This window comes from Emydura macquarii, unplaced genomic scaffold, assembly GCF_026122565.2.
Source record: "Emydura macquarii macquarii isolate MOO-44397 ecotype Brisbane River unplaced genomic scaffold, CSIRO-AGI_Emac_v2 contig_1253, whole genome shotgun sequence".
Lineage (NCBI taxonomy): Eukaryota > Metazoa > Chordata > Testudines > Chelidae > Emydura > Emydura macquarii.
In genome coordinates, this window is record NW_027131390.1 from 90,247,979 (window position 1) to 90,270,552 (window position 22,574).

The 22,574-nt window shown below is 39.3% G+C and overlaps 1 protein-coding gene across 4 annotated transcripts in view; it reads left to right on the forward strand.

The window, feature by feature from the left end:
* The window catches only part of GTDC1 (glycosyltransferase like domain containing 1), a 195,156-nt gene that overhangs the window by 869 nt on the left and 171,713 nt on the right, over nucleotides 1–22,574 (forward strand). The window contains exon 1 of one of the 4 annotated variants that reach the window (XM_067549500.1): nucleotides 4,850–4,893. The exons of the other annotated variants lie outside the window; for them this stretch is intronic. Within the exon in view, the coding sequence (XP_067405601.1) occupies nucleotides 4,865–4,893 (29 nt within the window). The 5' untranslated portion in view covers nucleotides 4,850–4,864. Of the gene's footprint in view, nucleotides 1–4,849; nucleotides 4,894–22,574 lie in introns of those variants that run through there. 4 annotated transcript variants of the gene reach the window in all.

Below are 22,574 nucleotides of genomic sequence, written 5' to 3' on the forward strand. Positions count from 1 at the left end.
CTATTCAATCAGCCTCGCGATCAGTTAAGATTTTGTAAGATAATTCTGTTGAACAGGAATGCACCAAATGGTACATTTCAGTGACTGCAAACAAGAACATCACTGATTCAGCAATGAAATGGTTTTTTTTTTTTTTTTTTTTTACTGGCAACAGTTCGTTTACTTACACAAAAGCCCTCCTGCTGCATTGGTATCTGATAGCATGGACCTCTGCACCTAGACTGCTTACCACTGACCTCATGGGACTCCGCATGAGAGCAGGGATATGTGCTAGCAGATCCCAGTTGAAAACTGGGGCTAATGTTTGCTATTTCCAATGATAACAAGTAAAGATACTAGACACAGATGGAGAGGAAAATGATTTTTGCAGCATATATAAGGCCATGTTACATTAAATCTGAATCCATCACAAATTATGGAACATAATATTTAATCTTACATTCCTCAGCAGTTTGAATATATAAAACACTAGTGTAGAAAATACACCTTTACTGGGCCTGCTGCTTGCTTTCATTTCAAATAAACTGCTACCAAATTATTGTAACTATTTTTTTCCTCTGTCTGTCTTGAGGCATTTGAGTGTGGGTTTTGCATTACTCTTTCTTTGCAACAATTTTATTTTGGAGGAGTATATATGACAAACTGTTATGTAAATTTCTTCTGCATCACAACCGCATCCTCCAACGCATCACAATGTTATCTATGCTCCTTCAAGGTCAGCAGCCCAAGCTGTCCAGCACTAGCTGTATTAAACTAATCAGACATCATTCACAGGCATACACTTCATTAGTTTAACTTACAGTTACATTGACCCCAGATAACTTAACTCCAATTTGTCAAGTAACCTACATCTTCAGAAAAAATACCAGCAGCTTGAAAACTTGCTTAAAGTTTACAAACTTGCAATCTGTCATAGGCTTATGTGCAAATATAACCTTCACTGACAACAAATAAATCTGAACTAACCAATAGAGCATCTTAAAGAGGGGAACGTGTTTTCTTTGCTGCTGCTGTTAGTGTTTGATCACACAGAATCAAATTGTCAAAGTTCACAAAGATATAATATTAAAAAGGGTCTCATCATATGTGAGATAAAATGATCAGGAAAAAGTGCTGATGTGACTGGTGAGAGGAAAACTGATTAGAGGTACTTTTTACTTCATTTGCACATTTTATGTTTGGTTTGTAGTTGAGTGTTTCAGATAGAAATTCATTCCTGATAGAAAGCATCAGTCTGTCTTATAAGGTTTGCTTGACTTTCTCCTAGTGGGCAACAATATTGATTGTTACTTCTAGTTTACTGTCATTCAAGCAACCATCTAGTAAATGCTTCCCATCCAGTAGTAACTTGTTGAGACTGAATTAATAGAGTGAAACTGCATCCTGGAAACTTTGAGAGACATATATTTAGAGAGAGATTTTTAAATATTCCTTAATTTTGGAGAGGTGAAGAAAAACATCAAATTTGCATACATTTAAATTTAAAATTGCATACAAACATTATTTGTGACTTGTTTACCCTGAGATCAAGAATTGCTTATACTTCCATGTGCTCTTTCAATAGAGATCAATAATATTTCATAAATATTTTGTTACAATGTGTGTTTAGGATAAAACAGAAGGGTTGCAAATGTTTCAAATGCAGAACTACTTTGTAACTGAGTATTGCAAAGATTTTTTTTAATGTTCTTTGCTCCTTTATCTTTCAAGATATATCTTCTATTCAGGATGTTGATGTTTATGTAAAAGGGCTGTTTTATATGTCCAAAAATATTGATATAAATCTACATATCATTAGTATATGCTCCTGAGAATAATATTGCTATTGCTAAACATGGAAAGTAATCAGATCAACTAGTGCTCAGATATTATTAAATGAGCTAAATAAAAGTCTAAAAAGTGCTTTTGAAGCAGAGTGTGGTCTCAGGAATTTTGGATTTTAAATTCAGGAGTTTTACTATTACCCGTCAGATTCAGAGGTGACAGTTTGTTCATACCTTCGTATCAGAGAGCAGACATGCAATCTCCCAGGGAAATCTTAAACATTGAATCAGTTATAAGCAATGAAGCTAGTCTTATTGTTTTAAATCTATGTTGTAAATTGTGGGGCTTGGTGACTTGGTTGATAACGAGCACCTTGTTTTGAGGAAGGACCTCTGGGAGTCACCTAGAAATAAAAATGTTGAAGAGAGGGTCATTGAGATGATGCTTTCAGTTTTCATAGGGTAGGGCACATCACATATGGGCTCCATGGGGTGTGGTTTATTTGCAACCTTGAGAAGGTATATCACCTCCCAGACACAAAGGATATGCTGTGTTCTTGTAGAACAAATGCAACTGTCATATAGTGAAGTGGATGATTTTCTACAGAGGGAAGAAAAAATAGCCAGATATTCAAGGCTCAGTTAAATGCTACATTCTCTAGGTAAGCCAGCTCAAATCTTTATTTGCCTCCTTAGAGAAAGACAAAACCTTGATGAGGATCAGGCAGGAGAAAGAACCCTTACTTCATTCCCAGTAGATTTGGGTAGTAAAACTGATGCTGGCTAATTGACTGATGTACTAGAAGAGTGGTACTCAACTTTTAAGAATTCACTTAATAAAATTGCCTTGCAGAGATGCATACGATCATTCTACAATGCCCTGACCTGAACTGAGATGTCTGAGTTGAATTTACATCAGTTCAAGATACTACATCTGTGCAACTCTATTGTAGACAATGTAGCTCTTCAGCTTTTTTCTTCCTTCTCCTGACTGACAGGGAGGAGAAGAGATTGGGCTTTTTGATTCACCTCCCCATTTTCTGAAAAAAGATGTCCTCTTTTCCTGTCTCTCTTCTGTCTGTTTCTGAGCGGTAGAGGTGTGGCATTTTATTTCTTCACTACATTTCTGGTTTCTGGGAGAAAATGAAGTTTCTCTCCTGAGATTGAGTTGGATTTCAGTGATTCTTTCCTTCACATCAGGAATGGGAAGAATAATACAGTTTCCAGAAGGCAACTTTCAAACTACACAGTCTGGAAGGTCAGGTAAAAGGGCAGTTATGAAGACAAGCTTGTGTTTTGATCTCTGCATTAGAGCATGCTCATTGTGTCTCCCAGCGCCCTAACATGAGGAGTGGCTTTTTCCCAGGCTAACTCAAAACAAATCAATCAGAGGAGAAATTTTGAACTGGATACATGGTCTGATACAGCTTTTCTCTGACTGGTAGTCTCAAAATACAGCTCCATGCTGCAAAACTTTTTTTTTTTTTTTAAACTCTTTGGCTGAGCCCTCTACCCAGCTTTCTGGAGCTCACATACCCTGGAATTGTGCATATATTTTCATTTTGGTAGTTTTTGATTAAATGTGTTGTAGAATTTAGCTGTCTGGACTTTTTGTTGAAAACTAAGCTCACCACAACATAGCAGATGTACAGTAATCCTAGAAACCAAGTAACTAACCACAGGGGGAAATAATCTAAGAACTGAAGAACTGGAAATCTTAGAACTGTTGCAACATTCCACAAAGAAAACAAAACAAAGTTTGTCCCTTTTCTTTTTTCTATGATTCTGCTGTTTGTTGCTTTAAAGAAAAAAATATTTCTATTTGTAAAAAATTTTTCAAGAACAACAAATGGAGAAAAAACAACCTGTGATCCCATTTTGCTGGTAGTTTGTTCTCCGCACAAAGTGCTAATTCAAAAACAGAAATATGTAAGCAATAATAGTATGATATCTGGACCTGCAGGCACAAAGGGGTTAAATGCTGCAGTGCAGCTTCAAGTTTATGTTTTTAATAGCTCTGCTAGCTTATTTTCAAAAAATAAAAATATAACATGTAACATTCTGTACTGCCCCCCAGGTAACTGTTCATATGGATAACAGATATTATTTCTAACAGACTTTGGCCCTTAAAGACCTCTAGGGTAAACGCTCAAGTATATTTACCCCTTGAAATTTGACAACTGTATTTTAAAAGACAAACTGTATGCTTATTACACTTTTACAGAGGGGAAAAATTATTTTTAATGAATGGAGTTGTGAAAAAAAAAATCTGATGGATGTAATATCCACCAACATATAAAACAGTCCAAGGGTATACAATCAGAACATACATAATTTTGTTCATATAACCAACATTTATTTTAGCCATTTGAGAACTAAGGCTGCTAGTTAGACCTTTGAGCATTTCAGATCTGATATTTTTTGTTATCCTGCTACAAGAAAAAATCTATTTTATAGAATATTTTGTTTTACAAACAAATGTACTGGTATTTCCAAAACATTCTATTTACAATGTTATTTAATTCCTGATCCTACAAATTCTTATGCAGGTGAGTAATTTAGTGTATGAACAGTTCCAATGAAATCAGTGGAATTATTCATGTGCTGAAATTTACTTACTTGTATCAGTATTAGCAAGATTGGGTCCTGAGTATTTTCTGGATAGCCAAGAGAAATAATCTTTAAGATGTACATCTTGGGGTAGATTTTTGAAGGCTCAAATGGAAGTGAGGCAACTCTCCCTCTTAGTGGAAGTTGATGCCTAACTGCTCATTTGTGCCTTTGATTATCTGTCCCAAAACACACATTCTCTCTTTGTTTTTTTAAATTTTCACAAGCTTATTCTTGACCCTTGCATAAAGCCCAGGCAAACTGTAGTATCTATGACTTCTGCATTTCCCTTGCACATTTTTCTTTTAATCACTAGCCATTCTTGTGCCCTCCAAAATTTTCTTCCTGATGTCATGGAAAGACCTCAGCAAAGCAGTGCTCTGTGTCTCACATTGGAAGTGTGTTCTCCCATCACAGCTTCTCTCAGGCTGAGATTCTGTATGCAGTGGAATCATTTCTCCTGTGGCTGAGACCTTCCACAGTTCTTCAGCATGCCTCCGGATCTGATCCCTAATAATAGGTAAACAAACAATGTAATAAATCATACAGTTGGGTAAAATGATAATTACATGAAAGGAAAACCCCTCCCCTGTTATCTCTTTTATATATTTATGTGGTATATGTTTTCATATAGGGCATAGAGAAATTGAAATGAACTGCATTTATACTATGAATTAATACAGTGTCTGTGTTAGTAGCACTACATGAAGATTATGGTGTGTTGGACTTTGGTACATTTGAAGATTGAACACGTCGTTTCCTTGGAATTGCTGAACAATTTTCCACCAAGTGCTCATTTAAGTTTCAAGTTGGTGTTCCTAACTGTGGCAAACTACAAAATTTACATGACATGGCAAATTTTTAGTTCAGTGGCTGGGGAGTTGGTGTATGATTCATATTTATTATTGTGAACATTTTAAATGAGGGCCTTGGTTGCATGGTGAGTTAATGAACTAGCCTCTCTCCAATGAATATTTGGGTTCAAATACTGTATTTGATCAGAAGTGAAAGTAAGTTATGTGTCTTGGTTTTTTTCCCATATATACATGTTCCCAAACCACCATACAGATTGGTACAACTGCTAATAGGCAGATCTTGCTTAAGAGAAACCAAGACAGGTCTTAAACCTGGAGAAAACGGTGTAGGAGAGCTTGCTTAATTATATACATGCCTGTACTATCCGCAACAGAGACAGTGTATTATTACTCTCTTAATTTCATGAGCACTATATTCAGCCACATTTTTTAAAAATTGCATTGGATGCATAAGTTTCTATAGACTTATAACAGAAGCTATCCTTCAATTCCTTAACCCAAGGATAATGAATACTGACCCCAGTCTATGCAGAGAATGTGATATTCACTGTGATGAGGAACTTTCAGAGATTATAAGGCCAGAAGGGACTGTTGTGATCATCTATTCTGACCTTCTGTATAATACATGCCATAGAACTTCCCCAAAATAATTCCTAGCACATATCTTTTAGATCAGTGGTTCTCAACCTGGGGGTACACAGAGGTCTTCCAGGGGGTACATCAACTCATCTAGATATTTGCCTAGTTTTACAACAGGCTACATAAAAAGCACTAGAGAACTCAGTACAAACTAAAATTTTATAATGACTTGTTTATATTGCACTATATGCTGAAATGTAAGTGCAATATTTATATTCCAGTTTATTTTATAATTATATGGAAAAAATGAGAAAGTAAGCAATTTTTCAGTGATAGTGTAACACTTTTGTATTTTTATGTCTGATTTTGTAAGCAAGTAGTGAGGTGAAACTTAGGGTACACAAGACAAATCAGACTCCTGAAAGGGTTACAGTACTCTGGAAAGGTTGAGAGCCACTGTTTTAGATAAACATAATCGTCATTTAAAAATTGACAGTGATGGAGAATCTACCATGATCCTTGGTAATTGTTTCATTGATTAATTACTCTTGCTGATAAAAATTTATGCCTTATTGCCAGTCTGAATATGTTTAGTTTCAACTTCCAGACATTGGATTATATTATACCTTTCTCTGCTAGGCTGAAGAGCCCATTATCAAATATTTGTTTCTTTTATTGATACCTATAGACTGTAATCAGGTCGCCCCTTAACCTTTCTTCATTAAACTAAACAAATTGTGTCCCTTGAGTCTAGCCCTATAAAGCATGCTTTTTAATCTTTTAATCATTCTCGGCACTCTTCTCTGAACCCTCTCCAATTTGTCAACATCCTTCTTGAATTGTGGACACCAGAACTAGCCACAGTATTCCAGCAGCAGTTGCATCAATGCCAAAGAGAAGGGTAAAATAACCTCTTTTCTCTTACCTGAGATTCCCCTGTTATGCAGCTAAGGATCACATTAGCCCTTTTGGCCACAGGTTCACACTGGGAGCTCTTGTTCATCTGATTATCCATGAACTTCTGATCTTTTTTAGAGTCGCTGTTTCCCAGGATGGAGTCCTCCATCCTATACCTATGGCCTACTTTCTTTGTTCTTAGATGTATATCTTTAGCAATATTAAAACATGTGTTGTTTGCTTGTGCCCATTTTACCAAGTAAGCCAGATCACTCTTTATCAGTAAATATCCTGTTCATTGTTTACCATTTCCCCAATTTTTCCATCATAGGCAAACTTTATCAGTGATTTTATGTTTTCTTCCATATCATTGGATAAAAATATTAGATAGCTGATCCCTGTTCAGAACTGATCCCTGCAAGAGCCCACTGAAAGTACACGCACTCAATGAGACCTATCAGTTAGCCAGTTTTTAATTTATTTAATGTGTGAACCGTTAATTTTATATCCTTTTAGTTTTTTAATCAAAATGTTGTGAAGTTCCAAGTCAAACATCTTACAGAAGTCTAAGTGTATTACATCAACATTCTTACCGTTATCAACCAAACTTATAAAAAAAATCAAGTTTGTTTAATAGGATCTGTTTTCCATAAACTCATGTTAATTAGCTTTCATTATATCACCCTCCTTTAATTCTTTAATAATCAAGTCCCATATCAGCCACTCCATGATCTTTCCTTGAAAGGGTCTTGTGATGGGACTATATGATTAAGCCATAGTGGTGGCATAGGTGTAGGTCTGGGATTTTTGAGGATGAAATTAATTTCACTGAAAGAGTTTCTTGTAAATTTCTTCTGATAATTTTGTTGTTGAGACTGAAATACAGAAGGAGTGCAAATAACTGAGTACAAGACTGACAATTTCTACTAGATGTTTTGATAAGAACTCTTACATATGAACAAACAAACCCCATTGTTAAAGACTGTGAAAGACTAAACTATGTTAAATTGTGCATCCAGACAATTTGTCATTTGATATTTCAGTTTTGAATTAAATTGTAAATAAAGGTAACTTTTTTACAATAAATGGCAAAGGCTAAGAATACAGTTATTTGAATAGCATAGCCATCTGCTTCTCTATCCAAAATGAGACTGGTCAAAATTGCAGTCTTAGTTTTCAGTATTACTGGAAGAGACTGCCTGGGATTTTTTTGTGAAGTCTGACATGGAACTGCCCTTTTAGAGCAGATTATCTGCCCTGCTGTAGCAGCAGCACTAAGCAACCAAAAGCAAAATCCTGACTCTTTGAGCACTAGTGCAGTATCATGGAATTAGAAATGGATGTTCTTTTTTCCTAAGTCTGACGACTGAGGACTTTGAACAGAAAGTTAAAAAGTAAAACTATGTTTGAAAATAGGAATAATAATTTTAGAACTGAACTACCTGAAAATTATTCAGGCAGACAGCAATGTGATCTTAAGCATTCATTTTGCATTAATCAACTTTGCCTAAGATAAAATGCTGACAGATGGTAGCTATTCATTTTAACAGTGACAGGATTTCTTTACATTTTTCTGTATAAACTCCCCTCACCGACTTCACTCCAAAAAAGCTTTATTCTTTAATTTCTTCAACATGCATGAAAAGCCTGATTCTGATCTCAGACTGGTGTAAATCAAGAGTAACTGCTTTGAAGTCTGTAAAATTTAGTGGTGTAAAACTGTAAATGAGATCAAAATCAGGCCTTGAATGTAAGATATTGGGATTGTAGGGAGGAAAGGCATTTATTGTTGGCTGTTTTCTTATTTTAAGGCTAATTTTATCTTCTAAAGCTAATTTATCTTGCAAGTTTCATTCCTTGTCATCCCAAACTTTATCCCACTTCTGTGGCAGAAAGTGAATAAATAGGATCATCTACATGGCCCTAGAAAGAGGTCTAATAGCTCATGTTAGCTTCCTGTTATGAAGTTACACAATATCTCTTAATTTTTTTGGAGGATTACATTTTGATGAGGGCCCTCTATTACTTGACATATCAAGACCAGAACACGTTGCTATCAAAGTTATATATTGTGAGTAATAGTAGTAAAATTATATTCTAGTCAACAGTTTTTGGATCCAGTTAGAGTGCTGACATGGAATGCCAGTCACCTGTGTGATACGTAACAGATTTGCTGAAATTCAGCATAAATGTTCTGATAAGAAAATGAAAACACAAGTTCTTTTTTCAAGCTATAGCTTTTCTTCTTTTTTATGATTTTTAGAGTACCTTATATTCTTATAGCGTACACTTATAATATTAATACGTATTTTGTCTATCCTCTTGAACAGTTGTCTTGTGTCTACTTTTTTTATTTATTAGTCATTGACTTAGTTTCTGTTTTCAAATAACAAACATATAGTGCACTATGTTATAAAGAATGTGATATCTGTTTTATTTGATCCTCATTCCAATCCATAATGCTTGTTTTATGTTTCAAGGAAAAAGGAGCAAGTCTTTCAGTCTGTGTCCTATAACCAGAATATTCTAGATATTTGAAATCAGTGTTGCTTCTTTCCTAATTACAAATATTTTTAAACCTAAAAATATAAATTCTGCAATTTTTTGTCAGCTATTTGGTCTGTTCATTATTTGGATTAACAGCTTCATATTTCAGTGCCATAAATATCTAGCTTTCTTAATAAGTACTTAAGGCCTGGCTGGATTTTGTGAATTAGTATATAGTGAAAAGGATTTTTACGGAATGCAAACTGTTATTGGCAAGATTGTATTGTTAGATTGTCCACATGAACATTATGGTTTTTCCTTTCTGAACACAGGCCTAATCCAAAGCCCAGTAAAATTAATGGGAGTCTTTCCACTGAATTCAGTGGGCTTTGGATCAGACTCTTAGAGACCAGAGCAGACCAGTAGCCTGTTAGGATAGTCAGATGTTCTGTCTAAAGCCTTGTATACCTGAGGTTTTTAAGCCACTGGGGTAGACTACTTTGGTGCAAGTGATGATTTACCTGAGTGCAATGCATCTGATGTAATGACCCACAGGTCTCAATCCCAGGGTTCATGGTCCTCAGGGTCCTCAACCTTCCACCTGGCAGTTTGCTGACGATCGCTTACCTGGGACCCATGAAGCCCAGCTCCATTGTGAGGCTCTGCTCCTGAGTATGCAAGATGAGTCTGTACCATTAATATATACAATGGCAGTATAATATTTTCTGTATTACTCTCTTGCTTCCCCTCCATACTACATCCTAACTTTTGAATACGTTTTTTTGATCATAGCTATGCATTGAGGAGATGTCTTCAATGAGTTGTCCACTAAGATACCCAGGGGCTAATTAACCCATCTGGCTCGAAGAAGTTAGCAGGCAAGTACTGCTTTACTTTTGGGTGGTGAGGAAATGGAGGTGAAGGGTAGACAGTGTTTCTGCCACCACTGTATCAGAGGTTTCTTTGTGGGAGGTCAGCTTTATATTAACTAAGGACTCCATAGAACCCCAGGGGTGTGGCTGCTCTTATGATGTGCTGAATCAGTGCATCCCCTGACAACCATTCTCTCACCACTGCACTGCCACCTCCATTTTGAGCACACTGGACTTAAATCCCTTCATAATTATGTACAGAAAAGCTATTTAGATCATTTTAGAACTTTCCAAAATGTACGTTGCCATTTTTTATCTGGATTTACTGGCAGATGACAGAGTATCAATAAATGTTAGGAGGTTTAAAATTCTGAAATAATAAATAGTTTATTCTGTAACATATGGACGTATGTAGACTGTTTGATGGTGTGGTATACTGTAAAGGTTTTAAAGGCCTGAATTTGGTTGGCTTTGCTTATCTTGAGTAATGTGTACATCTCAGAAACTATGTTAATAAAACTTTATAATGAATCACACCATCATGTCTTCCCTAAATACACTGTATACACATAGGATATAGGGTGGAGGTATCCCTGTGATAAATTGTAGAACTATGGAATACAACGCATTTATCATGCCTAACAGCAAGTTGATCAATAATCTGTCTCAGCCAGGACTACTACTAATTTTTTGATCCTCTATACAGCTTCAAATACATTTTGTATTTCTTTAAAGACACCGGGAATAAAAATGTTCCTTCTTTTCCTCCAAATGCAGAATTATTCCCCAAAATGATATTGGCCTGAGGTGCAGGAAAAGCAATGTTTACTCTTGGGCCAGTGCAGGTTTGAGGTACAATATCTTGTGTGTAAAACATTTGCGAGCTTTAGACAGTTGGAAATGAGAGAGTCCCAGCTTTCTAATAAGATATATTTTGCATCCAACACAGAAGATCCCAATTAACTGAATCTTAAAATTGCAACTTTATGCAAAGAAAAAGCTACTTTAGATAATATTTAGAGGTTTTAAAGTTCTGTTGGTCATATAATTTTTCTCTCCTTCATGGCCAGAATATGTGAACTCATAGTGACTAACACACCTGGTTTCAGAAGCAAATGATACAATTTAGTGCCAGTACAAATTTTTAAACTCTCCAAATATTCTCAGTAATTTTTTTCTGTGAAATATATAGAATATACATCATATATTATGGTATGATATAGAGATGTTACTGGCACTATTTTGGAATGACCTGCATAAATCAATTGTGGTTTCTCCATTGATAAGTAATGTGGCTATCCCAGACATCTTTGTTAAAATTTTATGCCATTTTTTGACTTTTCGTGATGCACATTGTATTATATAAATGGCTTTCCCCACCAGAGAAATAGAAATACATCTGGAATGAAATGCAGCATCTGTCAGGCAGCACACAAAAACACTGCAAATTAGTTTAGGACAGGAAGTGAACTGTATTCAGTTAAAACCAAAGAGGCAAGATAAGTAAATAGATTATACTTTATCCATATTGGAGTTGAGGTAGGACATTGTGGCTAGCACCTCTACTCTTCACAAAAGTGGCAGCAGCTTTCTAGTGACCACAAGTGGTCAGGATTTCAGTTTTACTTTTCATCTGGAAGATGGCACTCCAGACAGCACAGTGAAACCTAATATGCTGACATGTTTCAGTTCTGGTTCAGAGGGAAGAGTGCCACTTAATCAGTCACTAATAGCAGTTTTTTAGCATCTTCTGTTTTCCTTAAGTGTTTCCCATTTATGTGCTGACCAGGCCCATGATATATCTGTTATTTTCATGTTTTCTTAATAGCTTTTTGTGACTAACATTATTACAAGCCTTTTGAAAGTCTAAATAAAGTATATTCACCAGTTTCCCTTTATTTGCCTCATCTTCACTACATGTAAAAAAGCAGCCACAGGGTAGGTATTTCCTTATCATTCTTTATAATGAAGATCTTCACGAAAAAATCATTTAGCTTCTTTGCAGTCTCTTTATTCCCTTTGATTGCCCCCTTTACACTTTGGTGATCTAGCGGACCCAGTGACAGTGATGAGGGTTTTCTATTTCAGATGCACTTAAATGTTTTTCTTACTGTTTGTCTTTATATCCTTGGCTATTTGTTCTTCAGATTTCCTCTTAGCTCTCTTAATCTCCATTTTACATCTTGCTTGTTGAAGTTTATATCCCAGTCTAATAGGAACTGGAAGTGAGAATAAAGGAAACAGCAGTGGATATGACTCCATAAACTAACGTGATTTCCATTCTGTAGCTGAGTTACTAGGAGAAATTGAGACCTATTATCAGCATCATTTGTAATAATTATTAGGATATAAGAAAGATATATCCACAGTGGGCCTAATTCTCCTCTCACTTCCACTAATTTTACATCAATGTAACCACTTCACAGTGTTTTAAATGGTGAGTTATCCCACTGTGAGAGGATAATCAGGGCCAATCAGTAGAGAAGTACTTGTCTAAACATTTTTTTGTTAAGATTAAAGGATATTTTTGCTATAAGTTTAGTTATCTTGTATTTCCTTTAAGCACCATGACCATATTTCTTTTTAACTTAATAACAGGTTTTGTGTATCATAAAGGTGGTGTTTATCTATTTGGGATACAGTTAAAAGTCTTCTGTCTGGAATAAATGTAGTGATGTAACCATATTCAATTGAATAATTCTTCTCTATATATGACATCAGGTAAGGCAGAATTTTTTTTAAAAAGAAGGGATAATCTGAGACCATCTACAATTTTTTTATTTATGGAAAAGAATATCCCATTTTTAATTAAAGATGAAATTTAAGAATGATAAATGGAGCCATTACCTAGCAGTAGCTAGTTTGCAGGCATTTTTTCCTACTGTTCTGAGATTGCTGCAGGTTTCACAGTGCCTTTGGCTTTTCTGAGCAAATGCATTTCATACTTATGACAGAATAGTTGTAACTCACTAACATGAAACAGTTATCATGCATAGCGACATCTCTATGTTTAAACCCTGAGGAATAGAATTATTTTAAACTGTGCATATGCAGAAATTTCTTGGTAATCAATTTCATTTAAAAAACAGCTAAAAGTTTTATCTGCCAAGTACATTCAGATAAATGGTGCTAAAGATACTAAAATTATGCAGGAAGATGAGATGAATTTCAAGGTACAGTGTAACAAAGAACTTTTCTCTTTACAGTAAAAGGGTTCCTACATTTACTTTGAAGGAGAACTTTGCTTGTTATAGCTATGCTATGTTAGCATAGTTGCAAGCATGCTGAAATTAGATTTTATTTCAGAAGGAAACACACTACATCATACTGTTTACAATGCCAGACATAACTTCTATCTGCCTTGTAGCTATTGACAAACTGAAATGTGCACTTTAGACCTATTCTCTCCTATTCTCCTGGCATCTTGACTCCCATTGGCTGGAGTTGACATGTGGAAGTTAATTGATGGACTAAGAATGGGGAGAATATAAGATTCAGAGAGCTAATTTACATGAACATTCCTTCACACAAACAGCTCTACAATTCCCTGCTGCAGTCAGTATTTTAAGGGTATGTTGGTTGGCTTGCTGAGGAAGTTCTTTCAGAACAGTTTTTTTCTGAATCAAGCCCTAAAATTATTTTTCCAGCATTGACTCAATTAGCACTGGAATCAGTCCTGAACACTTAAACAGTACATCAGTTAATAGCCTTACATAAGAATTGCTATACTGGGTCAGACCATGGTCCATCTTGCCCAATATCCTGTTTCTGACAGTGGCCTGTACCAGACCTGTAGTGGGAATGTGCAGAACAAGGCAATTATGGAGCGATCCACCCGTCTTCCACTCCTAGCTTCTGGTAAAGCCGCAAACATAGGGTTGCGTCCCTGATCACATAAGCTAATAGCCATTGATGAACTTATCCTTCATGAACGTATCCAGTTCTTTTTTGAACCCAGTTATATTTTTTGCCATTACAATATCCCATGGCAACGAATTCCACAGGCTAGTTGTGTTTTGTGTGAAAAAGTACTTCCTCTTGTTTGCATAAAACCTGCTGCCTTTTAATTTCATCAGGTGACCCCTGGTTTTTATGTTCGGTGGAAAGGTAAATAAACATGTCTTTATTCATTTCTTCCATTCCATTCATGATTTTAATAGACCTCTATCATATCCCCCTTAGTCCTCTGTTTTCTTAGATGAACAGCCCTAATATTTTCAGTCTCTCCTTGTATGGAAGCCGTTCCATACTCTTGGCCATCTTTGTTGCTCTTCTTTGAACCTTTTCCAGTTCCACTATATCCTTTTTGTGAAAAGGGCCATCAGAATTGGACACAGTATTCAAGTTGTAGGCACACCATAGATTTATATAGTGGCATTGTGGTATTTTCTGTCTACTTTCTATATCTGTCCAAATAGTTTCTAACATATTGTTAGCCTTTTTTAGTGCTGCTGCACTTTGACCAGAAGTTTTCAGAGACTTATCCATGGCAATTCTAAGATCTTTCTTATGTGGTAACAGCTGATGTAGAACCCATCATTGTATGTGTTGTATATGTATATATGATGCTCGTAAATCAAGTGCCAAGGCTGTAGGTGTTAGGTAAGAACTGTCAAACTCAGAACTGGAAACCAAACTAGCTCACCTATATACAAGTTTTGTTCAGAATAGGTACTAGTCTTATAAAAATGTATTTAGTGTTTAGATGCTGTAAAATGCTTGTAAGTTGCTGCATGCATTAATCTCACCTGTAATGTCTGCATTCCATGCCATACGGAAATAAGCAAGTTTTGCTTTATAACTTTTTGAAAATGTTTGTTCTGAACTTGTGAACCAGGCATGGGAATTGTCTCTCTCAGCCATCCAGCAGGACTATCAAAAATGAAGTGGACCATTATTAGACAAAACTTTGTTAATTGTGCCATCTGCCTGTGGAGAAGTATGTGCAGAAGGCCTTATCCCATTAACTTGAATTCTGGAAGAGGAAAATAAAAATAGTTGACATGAAGATTTTTCATCTCTTTGCTGTTTGAACTCTCACAGGGCCAGAGACACTAAACTGAAGCCAGAGATCCCCAGGGTTACATCTCCCTGGGTTCTCCCTGAAAGACATTTTGAATTGACAGATCACTACAACTTTGTCACTCTTTAGGATTCATATTGCATCTCATCTGTGTGTATGTTTGCTTGTTTTAATCTGTAAATAACTTTGTTACTTATTTTTCCTAGTTAATAAACCTTTAGATAGTTGATTACAGGATTGGCTACAGGAGTTGTCTTTGATGTTCGATCTAGGGTACTAATTGATCTGGTCTCTTGGGACTGGACACAACCTGAATATTTTGTGATTTTTGGTGTAAGTGACCATTTATAAGTAAGTCCATCTTTCCTGGTGTCTTGAGTGGCACTGGGCAGTGTGATGTGTTGTGTTTTCTAGCCATATCTGTGGCTACAGTCTGGTTGGGAGCCATGCTCCAGGTGGATGTTTTGTGGTGTTAGAGTCCTGGAGGAGTGCTCAGCTCCTTGGTAATCGAGGTATAGCTTCCCTCCAGAGGAATGCTGAGCTCTAGCAGGATCTCTGTGGCAGGAGAGTCACTGTGAAGGGTTAAAAGTACCTGGGCAGAGTGTAAAAGCCACTGGAGATAATTTCAGTTTGGTCAAATTCTAGTGAGTAAGATTTGGCGTATTTTAAATTAAGCATGTTTGTTGTGCTTCTCACTCCTGTCAGAAACAAAAACTTCCTAAATTTTGCTATGGGCCTTAAGTTCTGGAAGTCGGGAAGCTTTCTGTCATTTGCCTGTAATCTCCACATTCTGGGATCCATAGCCTTAACAGCATGGATTATTTGGTTGGTTGCATAAGGTACTTCAAAATCAAGGAACCTGTGGTGAGCTGACAATTCTTGCAGTTGCCTACGTCCCTTCCTTCCTTTTCAACCTCTTTGTCCTTCCTTTTCCAGGCATGGTCTGCCTCTGGTGCAACAGGGGAGAAAGATATTTTGTAACTGTCTCCTGCAGTGGCTAGATGTCGGCTTAAATTAAGTCGATTTAACTTTGTAGCGTAGACACGCCCTCAGTGTTTTTATAAAATTTCAGTCATATGCAAACTGGAATCTGCAAAACAGTGCCTTCCAGTTCAGTATCTCACCAAAACCATAGGGGTCGGTTTGGATCTTGAGATCCTGATCTTAAGTCCGCTAACAGTCAGTGGTTCCTGTTTTGAACAATCTCTAGTGCTAAGGCATTTTCTTGATTTGCATGTGGAATGCAGGGATGTTTGAGATTTTGAGATGAAAAACTTCTTTAAAAGCATGTACCAAATCAGATTGATTTAAATTAGAGTTCATCTTTGTTTTCAGCTTAGATTGTTTGGCTGCTGTGTTTTGTTAAAATTATTGAAGATATTGTTTACATAACACTAACAAGTATTACAAGTGCCACATGAATAACCATGTGGTCTTGAGCAGCCAATGGCAGGGTCTCTGTTTGGGCATGAACTCTACCTTAGGATCCGAGTGTCATTCTTTTACACACAATATAAGGCATAAATGATGAGAAGAGAGAGAGCTGGGTGGTTGACTTGGAAATTTGCCATCTGCTGCCTGACTTCAGAGGCACAGAAAGATTCACCTGTTGGTCACTCACCACTTCTTATTGTTGCTCCAGTCCAAGCAGTTCAGGATTTATAGACCCTTTCCCTCAAAGTATTGGGATGTCAAGCTTTCAACTCCTGTCCTCAAGAGAGCAGAAAAAGATGAGTCTTCCCGAGAAGAGCAAGATGTGGAAAAGGCCTATGTAAGAAGAGAATGGCTCAGTAAACTTGAGAGTGTAGGAGAGCATAATATGCAGTTCATATTTCATCCTAATATTACCCCAAGAAAATTACTACAAAACTATTTTGGCTGGTGCTGTGGAGTGCAACTTCTTCCATCAGAAGGCCTTGCACATTTGTAAGTCTGGTAACTCTGGCATTGATGAGAAGTGTTTAGGATCTGTGGTATCTTCGGATCATATCTGCATCTGTAGGTTGGCCTCCTTTCATTGGCTTAGTCTTCTGCACAGAATCTTGGACTGTTGTTCCTCACACAGCTCTAGCCAGTCAGGTACTATGTCTTACTCTTAAGGTGTTAATAAGTAAACACTAAGAAGGCTGAGGCTTGCCAGAGGAAATATTTGGATATGTTTACTTTATGTCTTAAGGAAAAGGATTCTCCTGACCCCACAGTAAGGAGTTGTTTTCTATGCATCTGTATAATATGTTGAGGATTTCAATATTTAAAAAGCTGCTTTCCTTTTAATGACATAGGATTAAATTGATTCCAATTACCTGCCAGCCTAGATGAAAGTGGACAGCTCATTTATTTGGTCTTCAACCATGGGGATTTATTTTTGGTTTGTCTGATAGTGTATACATATGTTTTTGCTATAGGGTCCCACAGGATTTCATATATTTCCACCCCACCATATCCAGTTTTATAGGGTGATATTGGGAAAGCTGGCAGAGTGCCTCTCAGAGAGTAAGGGAGTAAGGATTTTGAATTAGTCAAGATGGCTGTCTCTGTGTCACCTCAGGCATGACTAATCTGTGGTCACCTCAAAAAACCCTTTGATGAATTTAGGTTGTCTCAACATCTGTCTTAAGTGTTAGTCATTTACACAATTAATAATAATAATAGTAATTTGTATTTTTATTTGTATTACCAGATGGTGCCTGCCTCTCTAATTTACCATCACTCTTTCAAATAGGAAACTAGCTGTGGATTCTGAAAACAGGACACATTCTAGGATTTAAATGCTTGTGTAATCTATGATTCTTCTTTGAGTGTTGGTCCCTATGTGGATTCCACAAGTGGGCGTTCATGCGCACCATGAGTCGGAGCCAGAACTATTTGAAGTAGTCTCCATTGACCCGCGTGTGCATTGTGCATTCACCACGTTTGAGGTGTTAGGAGACCCCATGGGTCGACATCCCTTCAGTTTCCTTTTACCGCCGCATGGCCAGAGTCGGAACACTCCTTTCACTTTACCAACTTGGATTCGTGAGGCATGGGAACTCAGACTAAGAAAACACCTCATGGATCAGGCCATACGGCCACTTGAGCACCAAGAGGTGGCACTGATGGACCCATCGGAGCATCTGTCTGCACCAGTGGTGAGTGCCTCTCCTGCTAGAACAGCACCAGCAGAACCGACAGTAACAACTAAAACCCATCGTGTGCACGGGAAACATAGTCATGAGCATAAGAGTGGATCCCCAAGAGGGACCACATCTGAACGCAGCACTCCCTCCCCGAGCCAGGAGGAACCAGGTGAGAAGTCACAGATGGATACCGGCACACTGAGCTAAAAAGATCCAAGGAGGAACGTAAGACTAAGCACCAGGACAAACCGGTGTCAACCACCACTTCAGCTGCAGGAACACCCCCGGAGCCCTGAGTACCATCCACCCCAATGTGTCTGTCCAACATTCCATTCCTGGTACCACACAAACTTCGTTGGTTATTGTCTCTGACACTGACAGCGGAACTGTTTCTGTCCCTTGAGGGCTCCCCACAACAATGAGATTCGGCTGGCATTGCACAGCCATCATCCCTGGCCAACAAACTACTGCTCCTTTACCATCACCTTCCACATCAACCTAGCAGACCACATGAACCAGTTCTGCCCGCTCCAATGGCACTGCCCTTCCTGGACCAATCAGAGTCAGATTGGTCATCGGATCCGGACCAAGCTTTCTCACCGGTGCGATTGTATAGTCCACCAATGTATGCACTGACACAGGGGCATTGGTTCCAATACCCTTAGGGCCCTCCGACCCAAAGGGAACATCGACCTTACGAGTATGGCTGGGACCCATAATATGACCAGAGAGCAACCCCTCTTCCTTCACATTACAGGCCCCTATCAGAGTATACTGCCCCTCCCTCCATTTATAACGAACCACGGGGCGCCAGTTGTCACTGTCAGTACCGCCAGAACGGTGGGAGCAACCATTCTCAACCAGAGCGTTATCCTCTCTGGATGAAGCTCTCATCCCTCCATCGCACTCACCACCAGATCACCATGGCCAGTATCAGGACCTCCTGCAGAGAAAGGCAACAGTCCTCAGCATGCAAGCAGAGAACGTCACAGACCACCCAGGATGAATTCCTAGATATCATTCAGCCAACAGACCCATTCACAAGTGGCACTGCCAATTCACAATGCAATCTTACAACCAACCCAGGTGATCTGGCATGCAGCAGCGTCATACACCCCAACACCCAAAAGGGCAGAGAGACATTACTTTGGGCTGAAAAGGTCCCGTACCACTAACTATAGTGGTACCAAGGAAAGGAGGAGACCTTTGCCCCATCCTGGATCTAAGGCCTTTGAACATGTATATCTGCAAATTCCACTTTCACATGGTCAATCTTCCTCAAATCATCTCCTCCCTTCCCATTGAGGCCTGGTTCGCAGCTCTCGATATGAAAGATACTTATTTTCATGTGGACATGCACCTTGCCCATCCCAAATTCCTCTGATTCATGGTGGGACACACCGATTGCCAATTCTGGGTCCTTCTATTCGCATAGCCACTGGACCCCATGTCTTCACAGCCCTCGCCACTCACATGTGACGCCTGGTTTACTATTCCCATACCTAGATGATTGGCTTCTGGTGGCATCATCCTGCAAATGCCTTCTCAACATTATTGAAACACTATGACAACTCCTCAACAGTTTGGGCATCTGTATCACTCTGAAGTCCACTCTTCTCCCTACCAAAGAGCTTATGTTCAGAGGGTCATACCTGAACTCCTGTGTGGCCCAGGCCTTTCTGCTCAAAGACTTATTTGCCACTCTCAAAGCCATCATCACATGCCCTACAGCACCGTCCCCACAGGTGTGTACAATATTGCCTTTTATTCCTGGCACACATGACAGCATGCACCGCCATTACCCCGCATGCACACCTACATATGAAATGTCTGCAACTGTGGCTATAGCTGGTGTATGACCCACAGAGGGACCACTTAAATCACCCTCCCATCTACTGTGGTAACTTCTCTGGCGTGGTAGCCCAATCCAGCCAAGGTTATGGCGGGCACCCTCTTCCAGCCCCAATGCCAGAAACCACAAGGCCTATGGACCCCAGAGAAAGAAGGATGTACATCAACCTCCTGGAGTTCCGAGCGGTCCAGCATGCTTGTCAAGTGCTTCTTCCCCTCTTCTGCTCCAAACATGTGCAGCTCCTCTTGGACAATATGATGGCAATCATAAACATAAACAAACGGAGGAGCCAGATCACCACCCTATTCAGGGAAGCAATCTGACTGGAACTAAGACGCAACGTCATGTTGCATACAATCCACATACCAGGCACAGACAACATCCTAGCAGATACATTCAGCCGCTCCTTCCACCACAATCATGAGTGGGAGATCCACAACCCCACTCTTCACTTCATCAGCTGCGCACGCCGACATGGGACCTATTTGCAACAACAATCAACCACAAGCTTCACCTCTTCTGCTCCAGAGGAGCCCTCTGGCAGGATTCACAAGGAGATGCTTTTCTCCTTCCATGGACACTGGGGCTTTGTGACACCTTTCCACCCATTCCACTCCTCCCACAAGTCCTCCTCAAGATGAGAAGGGACCGCACAGTCATCATACTCATAGCCCCCTTCTGGCCCCGCCAATATTGGTTCGCAGAGCTCCTTTACCTCTCCACCCACCCTCCAATCTGTCTTCCCCTCCTTCTGGACCTCCTCATGCAACAGCAGGACCAAATCCGCCACCCCAACCCACACCCTCTGAATCTCGTGGCCTGGTATTTGGTTGGGGTTCACAAATACACATCACATGTTCCATGCCAGTGTGGGACATACTCACCCACAGCCAATGCCCTACCAGAAGAGCCTGCTATCAGGCCAAATGGCATTGATTTATGAAATGGGCATTGAACAACCATCACCCAGCCGATGGTGTGTCCATACCATCTGTCCTAGATTATCTACTGCACCTTCACCGCTCGGGACTCACCCACTTCTCTATTAGGGTCCACCTAGTGGCAAGCTGTGCCTTCCTCCAGCTGGTAGATGACTTCTCTGTCTTTAGCTATCCAACTACTGCTCGATTCCTCCATGATTTCCTTAACACCTTTCCTCAGATGAGGAAACCTACTCCTCCTTGGGACCTCAACCTTGTCCTTTCCAACCTCACAAAACTGCCTTTCGAGCTCCTGGCCACTTGCTTGTTCACCTACCTCTCTATGAAAGTGATCTTCATAGTGACCATCACATCCGCCCGCAGTCAGTGAATTAGCAGCCATGATGGTGGACCCACCCTTTACGATATCCCTCAAAGATAAGGTCCTCCTACAACTTCATCACAAGTTTCTCCTGAAGATGGCCTCTCCCTTCCACCTCAACCAGGTAATCCATCTCCCAACCTTTTACCTGAAACCACATTCCTCCACCCAGGAGCGCATATTATACTCCCTCAATATCCATCGTGCGCTGGCCTTTTATCTCCACCGCACCTGTACTTTTTGAGCTTCGCCCAGACTCTTTCTTACAATATCAGAACACATTCAAGGTTGTGCCCTCTCCTCTCAATGCCTCTCCAAACAGATTTCACACCACATCACCGAATGTTATGCTATCTCCAGAGTTAATCCACCACCAGGCATCGCAGCCCACTCCACTAGAGTGCAAGCTACCACCAGCGCTCTCTTCACAAACGTCCTATGACAGGACATTTGTAAAGCAACAGCGTGGTCCTCTATCCACACATTCGCAACTCATTATGCCATAGCCAATTCAGTGGCAACGGACATGGCAGTAGGCCGCGCAATCCTCTGAACACAGACATCTGCTGAGCCTTTGCACTCACCTCCATGCTGATTACTGCTCGCTGTGCTATCCATGTGTGGAATCCATATGGGGACCAGCACTTGAAGAAGAAAGGGAGGTTACATACTGTAACTGATGATTCTTCGAGAGGTGTGGTCCCTATTTGGATTCCAATCCCACTCCTCTGTCCCCTGTGCTGCGGACTCTGTGTCTTTTGGTAAGAGGGAACCGAAAAGGCATCGACCCGTTGACCCATAACACCTCAGACGCATCATGTGGTGAACACACAATGCACACGCAGGTCGACAGAGACTACTTCAAACAGTTTTGGTTCCAGCACATGGCGCACATGCGCACTCATGTGGAATCCAGATAGGGACCCCACCTCTTGAAAAACCATCAGTTACAGTAAGTAACCTCCCTTTATTGCATCATACCCTAGTGTTCCTTGAGAATGGATTGATGGGTTTGATTAATTTAGAAAGCAGAGATTCCACACTATGGATGTCCACACTTTAAGGAACTAATTGGTTACAAGGTTTTGGAGAAGAGCAACTTGGCTGATTCCCAGGAATGATCAGTATTCTGAGAAGTTTAATTTTTCCTTTGCTAGATCAGTGTGGAACCCATTCCAGATTACTTAATCTCAAGTGCACAGGCCCCTCTTACTTTTAGCATTGTCTGGAGTTTTGACTTCAGAAGCCCTTCCATCCT